The sequence below is a fragment of the Geospiza fortis genome, unplaced genomic scaffold, assembly GCF_000277835.1.
Source record: "Geospiza fortis unplaced genomic scaffold, GeoFor_1.0 scaffold396, whole genome shotgun sequence".
Lineage (NCBI taxonomy): Eukaryota > Metazoa > Chordata > Aves > Passeriformes > Thraupidae > Geospiza > Geospiza fortis.
Window position 1 is genome coordinate 861,285 of NW_005054345.1, and position 19,272 is coordinate 880,556.

Genomic DNA, 19,272 nt, shown 5'->3' on the forward strand with positions numbered 1-19,272 from the left:
ATCTACGAAAGCAAACCTGTTATGTAAAAAACAGCCAAAGTAGTGCATTTAAGTTTGTGATTACAGAAGTATGCTAATTAAGTATCTTGTAGCATTTTTTAATGTTTTGGTATTCTGCTACAGTCTGTTACTGAGCAGGGAGTGAGGTAAAGAGGGGTCTGTGCAATTCACAGCTTCTGAGGCACTGGGCACCTGAGAGAAGCAATTTTCCTTCTTTGCAGTACAAGCCCATATTAATTCAGGCATCTCTGTTTTCAAATCCTGCAACCATTTTGTTGGGGTTTTTAATTTCTTTTTTTTTTGTTGTTGTTTTGCAAAAAAAGGCAGGAAAGTCATAACATGTCTCTTTTGCACTTGGAAAAAAAATCTCAAGAGTATGCCTGGGCACTGAACCAGGTTGTGGTTCCAGGCTGTGACCATATGGAAATGTGTTATTCACTTGAGCATAATTCAAGATACATGTCCTAGGCTAAGGCTTGCAAACTTCAAATGTCTTAAATAACAACAACACAAGATGTTCCTTCCTCAGTGAGAAGGGTCCTGGGAGCCTTCTGGAGTACCTGCAGCACAAGGACTATGCAGCTTTTCACCATAATTTCAGTGTGCTGCTGAATTCACTGAGGGACAGCAGAGTTTGCAAATGTTTACACCATTACCCAATTAACTAACAATATGGCTCCTACATCTGTCAACAAACAAAGCTGTTGTTGCTTTGTTTTAGCTCCTTGGCATTTTCTGTTCATATGGGTCGCCATTGTACTTAATTATCACACCACAACCCTTCTGCAGCTTCTACTTTGTTATTTGTGGCTTGTAAATATGTTGTTTACTATGAAGAATAGAAGCCTTATTAGTGAACACACCTCCTAGCAAAAGAAATGGTTTCTCTCGTAAATATATGAAGTATAAGACCCTACGATGCATTCTAACTTAGAGCATTTTAAATCAGAATTAGAAACCAAAGAATGATCTATAACAGAGATCAAAGGAAAGAGCTGTAGCCTGCAAAGGTGTGTTCAGTGTAGTTCTGAATCTCATTCACTTACATCTATGTGCATTATTTTAAAATGGAAAGTATAGAATGCCTTTAGATGTGTATCTGTGTGCCTTGTTTCATTACCATTAGTATAAATTCTGGAGTCCACAGAGCTGACATCCTTTGGCTCTGATGCCATTGCATGATGCTCCTTCCAAAACAGCCCTGCACATGATATAAATTACTCTGTCCCAAAGCCCTACACCTTTATTAGTTGAACATTTATTCTATGTTGTTAGCAATTACACAGAAAACCATTGAAGCATGCTTAGATATTGAAACAGATTTCATCTGTTCCACCTTTGTGGCAGAACGAACACTTTCTTGATTAAGGTTCAAAATTCACCCTCAGCATTAGTTAAAGGCCTTGACAAATGCTAAAGGTACATTTTAATCTGTATCTTCAAGTCCTACAACAACTGACTTTCTACCAGGTATAAGCACACACTCCAGGAGTCACCTTGTGTATCACACCATGAAACCAGCTGAATGTATTTTTCAAATATTTTGTGGGTTTATATTTTAAATATATATAATATTATAAATATTATAAATAATTATAAATATAATTACTTTATATTATAATGGAACATGAACTAAAACCCCTTGAAAAGAGACTGTAAAGTGTTCCAAGCTTATCTGGTGAGGAGGGTGGCAGAGGAGGGACTCAGTGTCCAGAAGCAGAGAGTGTAACACAAGTGACAGCAAAATTACTGACATTCAAGCTCACAGAACCCTGTACAATTCCATGCAGGTGCATTCAGGGCTGTCCCAAAGCCCTGAACACAGAGAGTGCCCCAGGAGATTTTATCTTCAGGCAAATGGCTTTCTGTGCAAACCTGAACACTCCCCTCCCTTCAGGGAATATTCCTTCCAGCAACATGACCAGAGGTGCTACAGGACTTCATTTCTGCCGCCTTAGAACTTGCCATCGAGCTGTTGTCACTGAAATAGGTTCAAGCTGATAAACAAAACTTTTATTCCAACTATGGATTCAGTTTTATGGGACCTTAGTTTTTGGTGCACTGGAGCTATGGCTCCATCTTTTAAAGAGCCTTGTTGCACAACCAATGTTGGTTTGGTGCCAGGGAGGTTATCATCTAAGTATTTGTTTAAGTGAATTCTGTGGTGATTATTCCAACTAAGCACTAGTTAGTTGAAGTACTTCCGTGCCACTCAGAAGTTCAAATTATTTATGACTCTGCAAGGCACAAGGTAGTGATGTTAACTCTTATACTCCTATAAGAATGTAACAGCTGCTTACACTTAATTCTGAGTAAGTTAATTGGGTTTTTAGATAAACCAGAAATGAAAACTAATGCTAGTTTAAACAGCATTTTAATACATTTTTATAGCAAAGTGTTTTTCCTTCTAGAATAACATGTGAGTTATTTCTGTTTTCACCTTTGCTAACCTATCTGCTCTATTACACACTCACATCCTGAGCAGCTGTACTTTTACCACTTACAAGGTGTGGTTCCTTACCCTCCCTAACTCTGCAGGGAAAAGATAAACACAAAAAAAATGGCTTAATGCCCAGGAAGGTAATTTAAAAATAAAGAATCAAATACACAATTATTATGACACTTACACAAGCAGTAAATATCACACCCTTCACCTTTCTCTCCACCCTAGGACAAGGATCTGATTCCCCAGCAGCACAGCCTCTATACCACTTACACACGCATGAATACATTTAATGAATCTAACGGACAAAGAGTTCTTTTACTCTCTTTTCTAATCCTCCTAAAGTATAAATGCAATAGAAATTACTTAAAGGCACACCTGGTAAAGTACCAGATCTGCTTAAAAAACTATATTTTCATAGTGACACACAAACAAATACAGTGAATCCTTTGACCTATTGAAATATCTCTGGGTTACACAGATAATACGCTCAACTTGAGCAACAAACAAAAGTAGAGTTACTTTATAGAAATATATGCAATTAGATTGGGCTTAGTTGAATAAACTTGGAGATAATTTACATCTGAATTGGAGAAAGCCGTCACAAACAAGGAAAAATATGTCATAGTAAAAGACTTGTAGCCTCGATCCAAATACAAAGCTTTAATCCAATACATCACGCTGACTCTTATTTTTCTCAAGAGGTTTTCTCAAAACATATTTTACATTAAGCATATTTAAAAACACATTTACTAAGCAAAGTAGAAGCTTGTTGATAAACCAGAAAATTGTGATGCTGTATCCTCTACTTGGAGCATGGTTCCCATTTTTCCCTTGGTAAGCCGTGCAGTGCTTCAAGATGCAGCCAACCTTGACACAGAGTCTCAGTTTTCATTGCCTTCACATAATTTATATTAAAAAAATTGCTGCATAGATTTTAATCAGTGAAGGCTGATTAGCCTCTCTAGTACTACTTGACTTACTTGACAGTAAATTAAGACAGCAACTGTGTTCTGCCCTGTTTTCTAAAACACTAAGCATAATGACAGGGTGGTGCAAACAACAAGGATAAGCCCAAACTCACTGTTGCTATATTTGTATGGTGGCACCTGGACTATCTGGTGCTTTTTAAAAGTTCCAAATGAAAATCCAATTTTTTAGCTGGAACAAATACCTCATATTTGCAAAACAAACAAACAAAAATCTTAAAAAACAAAAGCTTAAAAATAAAAGGTTTGAAAGCAACCCTACAAAAATTAATCTGTTTTTTTGTCAAAACTAAATAAAGCCCCAATGTTAATGATGTTTTGAAAAATATCAGATTTTTACCTTAATCCTATAACTTTTTAACAGTGAGTAATGAAAAAAATACGTAACTGTAGTTTATCTACTTTCCAGCAAAAGGCCTTGGGAAGGGCTGTATACACCTGGGGAGCTCTGAGGCAGTTCTGTGCCTCTTTTTAGCCAAGGACCAGAAATTTTGTTTAGTGATCAGTACTTGCCCAAAATCTGGCCAAAATATATCCAGTTATCAACATCACTGAACATTTGTTGTACATTTCTTTCCAAGAACAAATCTCACTTTAAAAAATCACTATAAAAGGCTGCATCTCCCTCTAGCCTTTCAAAGAGCTCATTTACAACGACAACCAAGCCGCTCTTTCATTTTGGCAGAAGTGCAAACACAAAAGTATTTCAATTAAGAAAAGCCTCTCTGAATAATGTGACTTTTATTGTTGTGGTGCTAATGGTGTTGAAGTATTACACAAGCTGCCTTGAGAGCTGGAAGATGGAGCTGGAGTCAGTCAGGAGTCACATGCAGGTCCTGACCTGGACGTTAATGGTCCCACAGTGGCCACAACTCCAAGGCAGGAGGACTTCAGGCTTTGAGGAAGAGCAAGGTGGGGTAAAGCTCTCCTCAGATTTTCTGCTTTCTTCCCTTCCTTCTTTCTGGTTTGAAATCTTTGATTTCTTTAGGAATTCTCTGTGCAGTTTCTCAAAAAAAGAGAAGCTGACAGAAAACCCTGGACCTTGTCTTTTCCTGACAAAGGACCTGCAGGAAGAGGAGTTCCACTACCTTTTCCCTCACACTGTTTACCTTCATTTTCCTTGTTGAGCAGAGAAAGTTTAAGTATTGGCATTAACAGATGAGAGCATTTGTATATTAAGCATCCTTTCTGCTGTGCCAGGGAACAAAACAGTCCATTACTTGTGGGCACTGCTGCCTGTCTGTTTATAGTGAACTAACAATTATTCATGTATTTAATTCTTTTTAAATGCACTAGCTACACAGAAAAGAGATGATATCCCCAGAAATACTCCAGCTTTCACTCTGGAGATCGATGAAGAGCTGAAAGGAAGCAAACAGCCACATCCTCTGGAAGCTGGAAAACATATACATACATTTAGTGCTCCAAATGAACTGTAAGAACTTTGCTTTGCATACATCCCAGAGGGGAATGGATGGGAACACAGCCACTCACAGAAGAACGACCCAGGATTGGATTCATGTGCACTTAATTATAATTGCATGAAAGAACAATCCAAAAGGATTTTTATCACCAGTTCAAAGGATTAAGATGTTCAGATATCACAATGATATCTACAGTATAACATTGTGATTGGTAGATAGGCAAATGGAATAAAGAGAGTGCCTAGGAGTGCTTTGGTGATTTAGTCTGATGCATTACTTATGCAATTACCAAAACAGCAGGAGATCATTAAATTTTCTGGTAACCAGACACAGCAGTCTTAGTATCATACCAGTACAAAGGCTCTCTATTGGTATTTTATCATTTCATTTTCTTCCTACATGGGTCAAAAAAGTCCACAAAATGGATATTAAACATGAATTCTGGAGAAAAAGTACAAAAATATCTCAGCCCCAGTTTATTCTGGATAAGGTTATATGAAAGAGCAAAGCTTTACAGCTTAACTAAGGCATCGTCCTGGCAACAATAACGTGCCTCCCCTGCAATAAATGTTTTGTAAAATGGGGCAGTGCTGAATAAAAGAGCACTTTGGGTGTGAGGGATGTGCACTGAAGGGCTCTTGGGTGGAAGACATGAATGCCATGGTTGGCATTAGTCACTGGGCTAACTAATGAGGATGATTCACGGAGAGCATTCAGCACTGGCTGACTCCAGTGAGCCCTGAGTAAAAGGGCTCATCTGAAATGCACACCTATTTCCTGAAACTGGTTAAACAGTCCCTGTACTCAAATAGAGCTGTTGTGAGAGATCAGAAACTATATTGATCTACAGAATGCAATTCTACTTCTTTTCTTACATCTGTGAGATGAGATCTTTCAGCGACTTGATACAAGAAGGGTTTTAATCCTTCACTTTAGATCAGTTATTTATGTAAAGACACTGGGTCTGGAAAAAACACATCAAGTCTGTCTTTCTTGGAAGAAAACATTGTGAAAAATCTTACTGCAATATTTACAGAATTTTTTACTACCTGTATGGAAATTATATTTCCACAAAAGTAAACATCACGTTTCAAGAAGCAAAATATGCTTAATATTCTCTCAGGTGCTACCACTGACTTCACCAAAGCAAGAATGTTACCTACTCCCTTTTTTAGGTGCTGACCAAAAGACTGTGATACTGTTTGTTGTGAGCAACAAACTTGGTAAAAACAGGAAAATCTGGGAGCTACAAATGCTTCAGTGTCCTTTCCTCTTGCACTCCAGGTTAATCTTTCCAATCCCTCCCCTGTCACAAGTCATCAGGAAGAACAGTCAGAAACCAGGCTTCAAAAGAGGCATGGGAATATGCCAGTCTGGAATGGCCAATTTGCTTAGGCAACTTCTCAGTATCTTAACTAAACCAAACCTAACTGCTTGGATAAATAAAATAACAACAGATCTTGAAAGGAGAGGAAAGACAAGGGCAGGTAGTATTGACTTAAGGAAAGCTGTAAATGATAGGAGGAAGGACCTCTACCTTTGTAGGTGGCTGTGGCCTTGGGTAAACTAGATCTGAGTAAGCACATGACATCACTGACCAGAAAAAATTTAAATTATGTGAATTAAAAGAGCTGACTACTACTTGGTGTAGGAGGAAAGATAAATATCAGTAACTGAAACAACTGGAAGAATTACAGGTATCACATGTAATTCTCAAAATTTTTTGAACCTATCAGAAAAAAAGAATCATGCATCTGAAATCCTCTTCTGCTATAAAAGAGATATTCAAGCTACTTTCCTGATTTACATGAAATTACTAAAAATACTATAGGGTGTAGCTGTGATATATAGTAACAATAACAATTGTTATTATATAATCACAGCTACAATAACATATTTCTTCCATTTTTCTATCAAGATCATGACTAGGGGGAAGAATGTTAAAAGTCAAAGATGGTCCTGGACATTAAACTCTTTCATGAACTATTTAGAGAGTTTAAACACTCCCTAATGAGTTTAAAAGTAAGTTATCTGAAGGCAGTAGCTTGCACAGGGTGAAATTCAGAACAATCCTTACGAAGAACAGCTGCCAGAACTCATACACAAAATTGTCAAACTGCCTGGCATAACAATATAAGGACCATGCTCCAACATCACCTTTCTGAGAACATCAAAGGACAACTCCCTGCTCAGAGGACTCCACAGCAAGTGCTGCAGCTAAACTTACTATCCTGTGGCATTATTTTCACCACTGTGAGCATCAAAGAGGATTAATCTTGCCAAAGCACAGGAATGAAAAATCACATTTAGGTCTGGAGGAATATCTTACCATTATTCTATTCCCAAATACTCCCCAAACTGTGAATTGCCTGGCCCTAAATTTACTGAAATCCTGATCATATCTGATTTAAATTGACATGCAATTTGAGTTAAATTTATCTTATGCACTTTCAAGGGAGATTTTTTGTTTCTGTTTATTTAAACTGCTGTTGAAATTGGTTAATTAAAAGGATTTAAAAAATCTTAATACTCTAAACAGAGCAAACTGGTTCTGAATTATTAAGCAACATTTTAGATGCATTTAAATAACCTTAAGTGACTTAACTGCCACCTGATCCTAAGCTGTGGCTCAGCAAAATAAAATGTGAAATACTGTACAAGTCTTGGCTTACCAAGGCTTCCAGATACAGTAAATAAAGAGCTTAAGTCTCTAATACCATGTCTGCAGAAGGCATACTCTCAAATACATAACTAATGCTCCACCTCAAGGAGAAATCAGCAGCAAAAATTATAGCTTGAAATTTTGTTTTTTCATGAGAAATTAATAAATTCAGTCTTTCAAATATAGCATTTAGAGAGAGGAATCATGTCTGGCCCTCCCCTTCTGAGAGACATCATAGAACATTCACAAACATATTAACCTGGTCCACTTCAGCTTCTTGCCTAGTGGGTTAAAATGCCCACCTTGTAAGATGTTAACAGTTTTAGGAAGGCTTGTGCACACCCCTAGCACTGAAGTGAGGGAGGAACTGAGTATCTGGAGGTCTCCAAGGCACTGGGAGAAGGAGGATCCTGCAGCTGGGAGGTCAAGAGGACTACCAAAGTCAGAGTTTGGATTTAAACTGTACATAACATTTTGGGAAAAAAAATGTTTGAAAGTGTCAGAATTACTTTGCTGGAGTTTCGCTGCCATAAGTCAGAGTTTGGGAAGGCTGTTAAGAGAAAGGGACCTAAATACTGAACCAAAGTCAGAGTTTGGGAAGGCTTTTAAGAGGAAGGGACCTAAATACCGAACTAGAAGGTTGAGCACACTAATATACATAGAGCAAGCTCTTTCTGTTGTAGTTAGATGTGATTTCTGGAAGACAGGGAACTGTAACTCTGAAATCAGTACACACATTTAACAGCACACACACTTGTTCCCACGGAGCCTTTGCAGGTGTATGTAAGAATACAAGAAATACATTCTTTGCATTGAAATTTTTTTTGCCAAGAAATACAATACAGCTTTTCACTCCCAAAGATGTGCTTGCCAGCGTTTCCAGAGTCTGAGGCATGAGCTCCCAGCTGCCCCAAGCTCACATCTGTGACACTCACTGGTGGTACAAGATGTGGTGCTGAGGCACTGAGAGAGGAGCTGGTTAATATCTAATTTCAGCAAGGGTAGAAAGAACAACACAGTCAGTGACAAAGACCCAATAACAAGTCACTGCATGTGCTTAACTGCTTTGGAATGTCACTGCTGCTTTAAAATCTACAAGTAGTGTCTGGAAAAGGTTAATCTGGGTATTTACTCATGTGTAGAAGTTTGTATTTACAGTAGGGTTATGATACCAACTTTAAGTGAGCTAAGGATATCTGTGTAAGCAACTGGAACACAGGACTAAGAACTAATGAATTTTTATTTATGAAAGATGTAAAAGTACTTCAACAACACTGTATCAGAACTGATGGCTTTGAACAGCAGGTAAAAATGCTCTGGCAAGTTTATCACAAAAAAATGTTGATTTGGTTGAAGATAATCCCCTTGTTTTGATAAGACAGAAACACTTTTGGGGGTGTGTATGTTATTGTAAAGCAGATTAGGAAAGAAAAAACCCCACAAACTAACTTTAGAAGACATGTTTCCATCATATTGCAGCATAACTCCAGCAAAGTAATTCTGATACTTTCAAACATATTTTTTCAACATGTTATGTATAGTTTAAATACAGACATTTTAAATGCTCCTGTTTTCTGAGGCACAAGCATTCCAAGTGCTCTGTCCTTGTAGCACAGATTTCCACTTATGTTGGTGACATACCATCCAGCAGAAGGGTCTTGGTAACTTACAGTGTATTTTTAAGAGACCACAGACCACAAAGCCCAAGGCAAGGAATATATACTTTGACTGTACTTCTTCCAAGCCATTCAACAATGCCTCATTTTTATTTTTTTTAAATCTGTTTATGGAGTTGCACGCTTCCAACTTTCCAAACCTGGGGAACATGACAGATGTCATTTACAGTTCTCAGTGGTTAGCAAACCCCTGGGGAATATTTTTTGTCTGTCGTGGCTCTGGTGGTCACAATGGCAACGGGATGCATACATGGCTGAGTCAATCAGCATGAATCATTTATGTGACTCCTCATACATGGCATTATTAGGTTGGAATCATAGAAAAAAGATGACAGGGTCTTTGCTTCCCACACAACAGACCAACAGCTCCAGACCCTGCCACTAAATTCTCCTTTCTTTGCCTCAGCCTTTTCTCCCTGCCAGTTTCACAGATATACTGACAATACCAGCTTGTTCTAATTTAGTGGTATTTTTTCCTTCTCTACTTTTTTTAGTACTTGCTCTTATGTGATTCACCTGATAAATTTTTGAGGTTTTTTTACAGATGAGTAGCATTCATAATGACAACAATGTGAGTAAGTAGAGAAACAGCCAGAGTAAAGTGAAAAACAAATGTAAAAGGTTAAGAGTAATATACCTGTAGGGTATTTATATAAAATATGTATTACATCAGAAATAAGTTACAGGTGGGGAGGCATGACTTGCAAAATGTTTAAAATGTACAACCCCATTGTTTAGACTGCAAAACACTGGTTTCCTTTGTCAAGTACAATGAACCATCAGTAATCCTGGAAACACAGGTGACTTCAAGTCTTTGGTTCCACTGGAAATGATACTGCATGCTTAAGGAGTAAAGTTAATTAGTGATTAATAAGATTCCTTAAATGCTACTTTTCAGTCTGACTGCTCAGGATTCCCAATACAGGACAAGGTGGAAGAAAAGCTACAAGCACTGCAATCCTGTCCACAGTTGTGCCAAAAATGGGTCAGAAACCACATCCTCTTGCAAGGTTGTATGCTTACTAAGGATGAGCTTCTTCTCCTTTGGAGTTCTTACAAATAACATGATAAAGTAAGAGGTATCTGTTACAAACTACTGTAAACATGTCAATCAGAGCCTCATTCCTAGTGAACTTCCCCCAGGGGCAATGATGGGAAACAAAATGGAAAAGCAATCCAAATTACTGAACTCCTTTGGTGAGAAATGGCCTAACCAGTCTCATGGAGATGCCTCCAGCAAACAAGACCCCAGCTGGTCCAGAGCTGCCTCACTACTCTGCAGTGCTCAGGCAGTATGGCCAAAGAGCTGCTGAACTCCACCCACCACTGCTTGGCTCTGTCCTGACATCTCTGCAATGCCCATTCCCTTCACCTTTTATCCAGGGCCCTTGCACAGGTGGATCCACTGACTTCCATTTTTGCTGTAGCAATGACTAAAGAATAAATAAAAGCTATTTTGTGCAGAAAACACAAAGGTGAATTTTCAAATAAATTTAGGAGCAAGCACAAAAATGATCAGTTGATTTATCAACAGAATTGGCTATTGTAAGCAGTGAGAAGTATTGATTCTGAAAATCAGCCACAGCAGGTTCATCATACAATTTCAAGGTAGGAGATGTAATTATCTACTGGTATTATGTAACAGGTGGATCAAATATTTATTAGGATATACTTAATAGTGCATAACTGGGTACTGTCTGATCCTGAGTCTTTTTCATAACATCAAGTTGCATCCAAAAGGCAAAACCAGAAAGATCAGAAGTACCAGCCCATAACAGACCTAAACAATGAACTACCAGCAGTGTTGATGGAGCTTCCCTCAAAAGAGGACATGAGCAAAGCTGGCTCAGCATATTCAAGTTTTCACTGAATATGGTCCACAACTTCTTCTGAAATGTAGGATTTTTTACAATGTCACTGCAGATAGGTTTCATAGCTCTGTTTCTAATATCTGACAGCACTGGTCAGCCAGCACCTCGCTCAGAGCTTGGAAGCACTGGAACATACCCAGGCACACACCTTTTACCTTCTATGCTATAACATCCCAGCCCATCCAACCCACAGGAGCAAGAAGCAGAGGTAATTTATTCCTGAAAGGTGCATTTACTCACATCTCTCCTCGGAAAGGTGCCCAGCAGCTTGTACTCCTCCCAAGGATATCCCTTGGAAGCTACAAAATCAAAGACAACCTGCAGCTTGCTGCTGGCCAGGAAACGCCGCTCAAAGAATTCTCCGCTGGGTGTCCGGATGCGGAGTTTGCTGACAGACTCAGTGCTCTCCTCCTTGGGCTCGGGGGGCAAGGACTGCTCCAGAGACAGCCTGATGGCCTGGGGAGGGAAAAACAACCATTTTCTCCAATGCCAGCAAGAGAAGAAAGGGAGAAAGCTTTTCTATTTATTTCTTCTAGAACTTCAAGATGTGTCATGGTGCTCCAGAGCCTTTATATCTCAATGACAAAATAATTTTTATTCACTCCTTAATAACAGCCCACCAGACAACTAATTAAAATAAATCCTTCTTTATAACACATATTATTAGGTCTACAGTTAATGCACGATGGGATACGTAATTTAATCATTTGGCAGAAAGCCTTGGAAAAAAATTGAATGAGAGAATAATTGTCAAGTGGCCAATTGCTTCCTTAAAGGGTAGAAATTAAAAGGCAGTAAAAGTATTTCTTTAAAAGCACTTGTCAAATTGTCTTCCTCTTGCAATGGTAATTGACCATTTGCAGTAGACTGGACCCTTAATGGCAGTCTGATTGAAAAGAAATATATGCAAGAATTTACTATAAATAAACTGAAACACTGTTGGAAGATGCAATTAAAAATGCCACGAATGTACAGTAGATACACAGACTGCATATAGAAGTAGGTATCATTAAAGAAGAAAACTGGGAGAAGAGAAATGGGAGCTTGAAGATTTAAAGTTGGTGGTAGCAGTAGTAGTAGTAGTATTTGTAAGAAGATGGTTCTAAGTACAGGTGAACAGATTTTCTGCAGCAACCTGCACGAAATCAGCCCTCAAATTGCAATGACACTACATGACAGTCATATGTGTATGACTGTCTTCCTGCTAACATTGCTGATATCAAGACTTTAAAAGGGCAGGACCCAGGTCTGTATTCTCTGTTCTCTGTCTCTGTGAGCTGCTTCAGCACCAATATTTTGATTATATATATTCTTTTTAGTACAAAATCAATGGCTAACATTAGACTGCTGAATGAGGTAGGTTTGATTTTCAAGGGCATTTTTGGTATTCATGGGCAGCATCAACATCTGTCAAAAATTTGATCATACTCAGAAGCAGCTCTGATACAATATCATCTCACTTAAGGCAGCACTTAAAGTGAAGGTAAATGAATGGAAGAAGCACTGCCTGCCCCAAAATGTGCCTAAAAGGCAATTTTTCAAACTGAAGAGGCAGTCAGGCAGGGATTTACCCATTTTCAAGGAACTTTCAGTATACACAGTTGCTATTTGTGCCTTTGAAAACCTCCCCAAGGTCATTTAGTAACAGAAACTGATAGAGGGTGATTACATTGCAGGGAAAGGACTGGGCAGAAGCAAGATTACAAAGGCTTTTAAATAGTCTACTTCTTACACACACACCTCTGAGCAAATTATATCTCAGTATAAATATTTATACATAGAACTTCAGTTCATTTTTGTTCATCTACTATGAGATTATATTTTAAATAGATTCTATTTTAATTTTCTCCCTCTCCATTCTCAACCACCTGCTTACTATCTCGCTGTTTTGACATTTCCCCACACAGTATAACAACAGATGCTACATTATTTACTGAACCCAATCAATTATATTATAGAAAAATAAACAACAGTAGCTCATTAGAGCTCCTTCCTTTGTGCAAAGAGTGCGTCGCTCCCCAAAGTAACCGCTCAACATAAAATGGCAATTTACAATGGATATTCTGCACCAGCAAACCAAGTCACAAAACAACGACATGATGGATCACATTAAAAACTCTTGGACCTGAACAAGCAATTTCAGTTTGTTGATAAAAAGGTGTTCAGTATGTGAAGAGCTCAATAGTCAGATTTTAAAATACAAACTGAACATAAAGCCACTTCTGTAAGTAAACACTGTTGCAAAACAATTCAGTCCAAGTAATCTGTATACTTGAAAATGGGGAGTGTTAGTAAACATTATTGTTAAAATCCCTTTTGTTCTACTAAGCAAACAGATCCCATTATTTTCATTACTGCACTCTGCATTAAAACAGGGAAGCCCAGGTATATTTTGGTAACACAGGCCAGTGTTGCAGCCTTTGCATAAGAAAACCATTTCCAAAAGGCCAAGGTAGCAGAAAAGGCTCAGTAGCAGATATAATGAAGCAGAAATAATGATTGTTCCTATGCATGCAAAATAACTTAGAAAAGAAAAACATATTTCTTGCTTGAGCCAGAGTGTGAGCTGATGGTGAGCCTGCTCCTGCTGCAGTGGATTCATGTTCAGCTGCTGTCATCCCCACAGAACTACCATCTCACAGCCAGTCTAGACCCTGCAAGAGGCTGCAGGGGCCATCTCTGAGAGGCACTGCGACCCTCAGCATTTACCAAATTGAGAGAATCTACAAAATAGCAGTTTGAGGAACACAGTACTCTTCACAGCACAGGCTTTCTATTTTCTTACAGAGGCCTAGAGACATAAAGTACTTGTTTAAACCCAATTTTCATTCTAAGGAAGATTCTGTAGAAGACTGTTCAGAAATTTTTTAAAGTACCACAGTTTTCAAGATGCTGGATTTTATTTTCTTTTTTTTTTTTTTAGTAAGTGGATTGTCTCCCAAATTAAATTTGGTGACTTGCTGGATCAGAATTGCAGGTAGTCTTTGTGCTACTTCCTGGAAAAAATGAAAGGGCTCCATGTTTTTAAAAGGAGTGGCTGCAGAAAACAGGTTAGAGCCTCCCAAAGATTCCAGCATTTATGGAGCTCGTTTCACAGATCCTCTGTGAACAGGTCCATCTAATATCTGGCTGTATTTGAGACCCAGATGATAAAACAGAAGAGCCATTAAACAGTGGATAAAAATTATTTAGCTGCACTTTTTTTGTTTCACAGATATATAGTAAGAAATCAATAACAGTAAAGAAAATTGATCACATAAAAAGTATGCTTTGAATTGAAGTTGCAGGGTGTGTTGAATGACAGCTTCAGTGCTCATAAGCTCAATGAATTCATAAAGTTATCAGAAAAGGTAAAACATCCCACCTCACGTTCCTCCTCCTGTTCTTTCCGGATCTGTTCCAAGCGAAACTGCTCTGCCATTTCTCTCTCTTGTGCTTCCCTCTAACAAACACAAAGGGCAATCCCACATAAATATGTGATACATACTAATGCAAAGAAATTTCTCAATGTTTCCATAGAAATTAATATAAGAGATAGGATATTTATTAAGCAATATTTTCCTGCCATTCCTTTCCCAAATGAAGCCAGGACAGGTTTAGCTAAAAGACAGAGTCAAGTCTAGTCCTAGTGACTTTATCTGATGACACTCTACAACATGGAGGACTTTAGGGTCTCATGTTCAGAGCACAACTGGAGGCAGGCAGTCCCCTGCAGCACAGAGCATCCTCAAACTCCAGAGGGTTCCCATCCCACGGGTGTCTGCCCCTGCACACACCTTGGCTCTGTCAGCCTCCAGCGAGATGCGGTATGCCTCATCCTGCTCTCTCTTCACATTTTCTCTGGCTTCACGTTCATCCTAAAGGTAAAAAAAAGAAAACAAAATCAAATAGTGGACCAGTATGATAAATATCTTTATGTTCCTCAGCACTCTTTAATCCCAGTGACTTCAACATCACTCACCTACTGCTGGGAGAAACACATTCAGAGATGCCTCAAGGGTGACTGTGGCTTTAGAAATTCTGACTACCTGAAGCTTTGATTCAGTTGCCAGGTAAGGGAATGGTAATAGCCCTGGCCTCAGGGCTGGATGAGGCACCCAGGCTCTGCACTGAGGGCCATGGCAGGCACAGAGCCCTGGGGAGCAGCAGCCTCCAGTGGAGGGGTCACTGCAGGGGGGTATGGGCTGGAATTGGGGGGGATTTCCCCCCTGCACCCAACAGTTTGGATTGTTTTGTAACAGGGAACTGTGGTTTAGGTGCTGAGACTGGATTTTCATTGGCTCTCTACTCAGACTGACAGTGGGTAATGGCTGGTCCTGACAGAGAAAGTCCAATCCCAGGTCCTTCCTGGGTCAAAAACCCCTCAGCAGGGTCCATCCAGGGTCGTGACTATCAAACATCATCCAGAAGCCTCAATTCACAGTGCCGAATATGATACAAAGATGGGAAAGTAACAGATCCTGCTCTGAAGTATCTCAAATGGACAGATGCAGGCAAGAAAGGAATAGGAGGTTACCATGCCAGCAAAAAGTATCTTATCAACAATCACAGCAGAAAAAATAAAGGTTTACTAAAAACACACAAATGACAAAGCAAGGTAGCATCCACACAGTGGAGGATCAAAGAGTGGATATCCCCAAAAGCTGGAATAACTGCACTGGGGTGATGTCAAATAAAGCAAAGTGTACAATCAATAGCTTCATACTCTGCCTCTGAAGCAGAGACAGTGGCTGCTCCCCTGTGCTTACTTTCTTACATCTCATAATTCCCCCCAGAGCCCTGCAGAGGCTGCACTGGTCCCTACAAAAATCAACAGGATTTAGCTGTGAGACTGCTGGTGGGCTCAGCAGGGTCTCCCCTGCAGTTCCCAGTACACAGCACCTGCACTGGGGCAATCTCTCCCATGTTTCACAGAAATTAAAATCTACTACCTACTGCTTCTTGAAGAATTATATAATCTTCCCATTCAGCTGCAACAGTTATTCTACATAAAAAAATAATTTTGCTAAGTGATCAATCTTCTCCTCAAAACATCATTATTTGGCAAAAACTCAATTCTGAATGGTAGGAGTTCATGCTAACTGCAATTATCACAACATACAAACATGCCAAGGTGTTCCTCAAAAAAACCTCCAACATCTCAGTTGTTAAATCTCTAAAGTAGAATGCAAACACAGGAGCAAAAGGACAAACTGCAGGGAAAACTCTACAACTTCCACCTGGAAAGCAGCAAAATCTTTTCAGACTAAATTCTTCTTCCTAACAGAAACAGGACCCAAATTTATTCTACAATCAGTGTGTCCTGAATTTCGTTCCAAGATTTAGAAACCATCACTTTATTCAGCAGAACCAAAACATGAGTAGAAGTAATTCTTGCAAAATGCAAAAAAGGACAATAACCACCAAATAACCTTTTCCCTTCCTGGCTACTCTGGACATTGATAAGTTTTAGGTACTCTGCTCATGGAACTTGAACCTGATAGCAAAAACTACTTTACATGAATATTCCATTTTTGAGATAAGGGGGCATTGAAATAATTAAACAGCTCCCATTTTTATGTTTTCCAAATATGAGGAAAGCTTGTTGAATACACAGAGGTTTTCCCAATTCTTCTCACAGATGGAACATAACAGTAAAGAAAAAAATGTTATACTATTTATACTGAGACTTTTCATAAGCATACTGAAAATTTATCTTAGAATAGTGAGAAGCAAAATAACCTTTCCAAATCAGCTCACTAGAGGAAGATGACTTCAGGTTATCTCCCAGAGGACAAGCCCTTAAAAATATTTAGAATTATTTCAGAGATAACTTACTCAACCTCTATGTTTTTTGACTCCATGTATCACACCTAAGTCCACACATTGAATTTCAAAGGCCACACAAGTCCAGTAATGCCCAAAAGAACTTTGAAAGATTAGATACAACTACTGCAACTACAGGCTCTTCTCCAGCAAAGATTGCTAGCACCCAAGATAGAGTTACTGTAGTTTATAAAAATAAATTTAAAAAAATACTGATATTATAGATTCTACAACTAAAATTGAAACATGCATTCCAGACATTAAAAAAAAAGTTTAAATGCTTTCTTCCCCATTCATTGCAGTTATCATCATCCTAGAAGTGGATTATGAAAAAGATGTCAGGAATGTGAAGAATTACCACGCATGACTGCCTGGTCCTCATAGAAATATGTGAGCCACATCTAAAAGTAAACGACTGGGCCACTGAGCCCTACACCTCATTGAAATAATACTGTTCTTACTGAAACAGACCTCAAAAACAAACGTGGAATCCAGAGCTCTTTGGGTAAGCAGCAGATGTAATCCCATGCAATGCCTCTTTGTACCCGCTTCTGTGTTAACACTTCTGTTTGCTAACACTGCTCACATCAACAGGAACCAACTCCTCCAGAGATTTTACGGTTAAATTGTGGTATTGTCTGGTGCAGAGTTACACCTTGGACAAATTTTAAACATTGCACGAAGCAGTTCTCCCTTTTGTAATGCAGTTTCTTATTTTAGTCATCTCTTCCTCTAGAGAAGGATGAGGATGCTTCATGTTCACCAGAAAGCAACAAAACAAACTCACAGTAGTAACAGGAAAAGCAGAAGAAAATATTTTGCAGAGACTCTTCCACTGCACTGACAAAGAACATGCCAAGAGTAATCATGCCACTAATAATTAATATAAAAAAATTCAGAAGTGTTATCCATAAATAAAATTTGAGGCAGCTGACAACTTTCCTGCTAGACCCTACATAAATTGCAGTCAGTAATGACTGAACATCACTAAATGCATTTCCACAGTGCTTTTGCAATGAAGGCAGAACTGGCACCTTCCTTACTCAAGAAATCAAAGTATAAACAGACATGGCTTATCCTGGGTCACTTAAAAAGCCTTCATCAGAAACAGGGGAATTCCACAGCAGTGATTGAAGGCTGGTGTGAATGCAAACCATCCACATCCCAAGGGTTTGGGGCTTGAGACAAGGGGACAACACTCCCTGGCACCTAAAGGGAGAAGTCACAGATTTCTGCTTTCCTCTTTTGACAATGAGACAATGGGAGGACATTCAGTGGAAGGTTGGAAATCTGAAAAAAAATGCTTTTATTCACAGAATATATTCTTCAGCTATGACTTGACTTTGCTATTCTGCTTCTTAGAGATGCAGTCAACCCAAAAATATCAAACACTTATGAGATAGCTGCAACTGACCAGAGAAAACCTTCTCCTGAGGAATATCCAGTGCATCAAGACTAAGAAAAACTGACAGATAAAATTAGGAGGAAATTTAGGATAACTCTTTCATATAATTATTTCCTAAACCATTTGTTGAAGTTAATCCTGAAATACCTAGTGACAGGCATTTTCAGATGCAGAATGATGGACAAAGAGGGGGTTCTTGACTGAATTTAGGACAGCAGATTCTACAAGTTAAAAATATTCCACATTTGAATGGGATATTTTGCTGGAAAAGTCAGCACTGGCCCTTCTGGGCTTTTTTCCCCTATTTATTATTGTCATTTCTGAAGGTAGGATTTAATGATTTAACCCCAGGAATCAGCTTTGCACCTGATTTGTCTCAGGGAGCTGTGTTTTGTTATTCCCCACTGTCCTTTGGGACCAGTTTTACTGTCAAGCAAAACCGGACGAGACAAAACCTGAGAAGATACCCAGGAGCAGAAGACATTTCTCAGAGCACCAGTGAGTAAAGGGCTATTACAAGAAAGAAAGAAAGAAAGAAAAAAGTATATTTACAACTGCTGAATGCCCATCTGAAAGGCAGTTCATTTCACTGAACCACTCCTGAAATTAAAATCTGCAAATGCTTAAGGCTATTCATGGGAGCGTTAAAGAGAAACACCCCTTTGTCCAAACAAACCAGAGCAAGAAAGACATTAATTTGACTCACTAAGATGACAGACTTGCACATTGTATAACTTAAACATACATGATGGGGAATATATGGTAGGAAAAAGTGTACACAGAGTGTGTCGGGTGCATGGGAACAAGGACAAAGCAAATGGAGTTTTAGTGGTGGCAGAACCACAGGAGGAGGCAGGATGGGGCAGGATGAGGGGCAGAACAGCACAGAACCACCACAGAGCCCTGCCTGTCCACACTGAAGGCTGAAAGCTCAGCTCCAGATTCCAGTTTTGGAATTAACTCAAGTGACAAGAAGAAAAGCAAACCCAAAACCTTC

At 39.0% G+C, this 19,272-nt stretch overlaps 1 protein-coding gene across 1 annotated transcript in view; it reads right to left on the reverse strand.

Moving 5' to 3' along the window:
* The window catches only part of FAF1 (Fas associated factor 1), a 146,801-nt gene that overhangs the window by 2,850 nt on the left and 124,679 nt on the right, over window positions 1–19,272 (reverse strand). The window contains exons 16-18 of the mRNA XM_005422936.3: window positions 14,842–14,922; window positions 14,430–14,507; window positions 11,306–11,521 (exon numbers count right to left, since the gene is read on the reverse strand). Of these exons, the coding sequence (XP_005422993.2) occupies window positions 11,306–11,521; window positions 14,430–14,507; window positions 14,842–14,922 (375 nt within the window). The remainder of the gene's footprint in view (window positions 1–11,305; window positions 11,522–14,429; window positions 14,508–14,841; window positions 14,923–19,272) is intronic.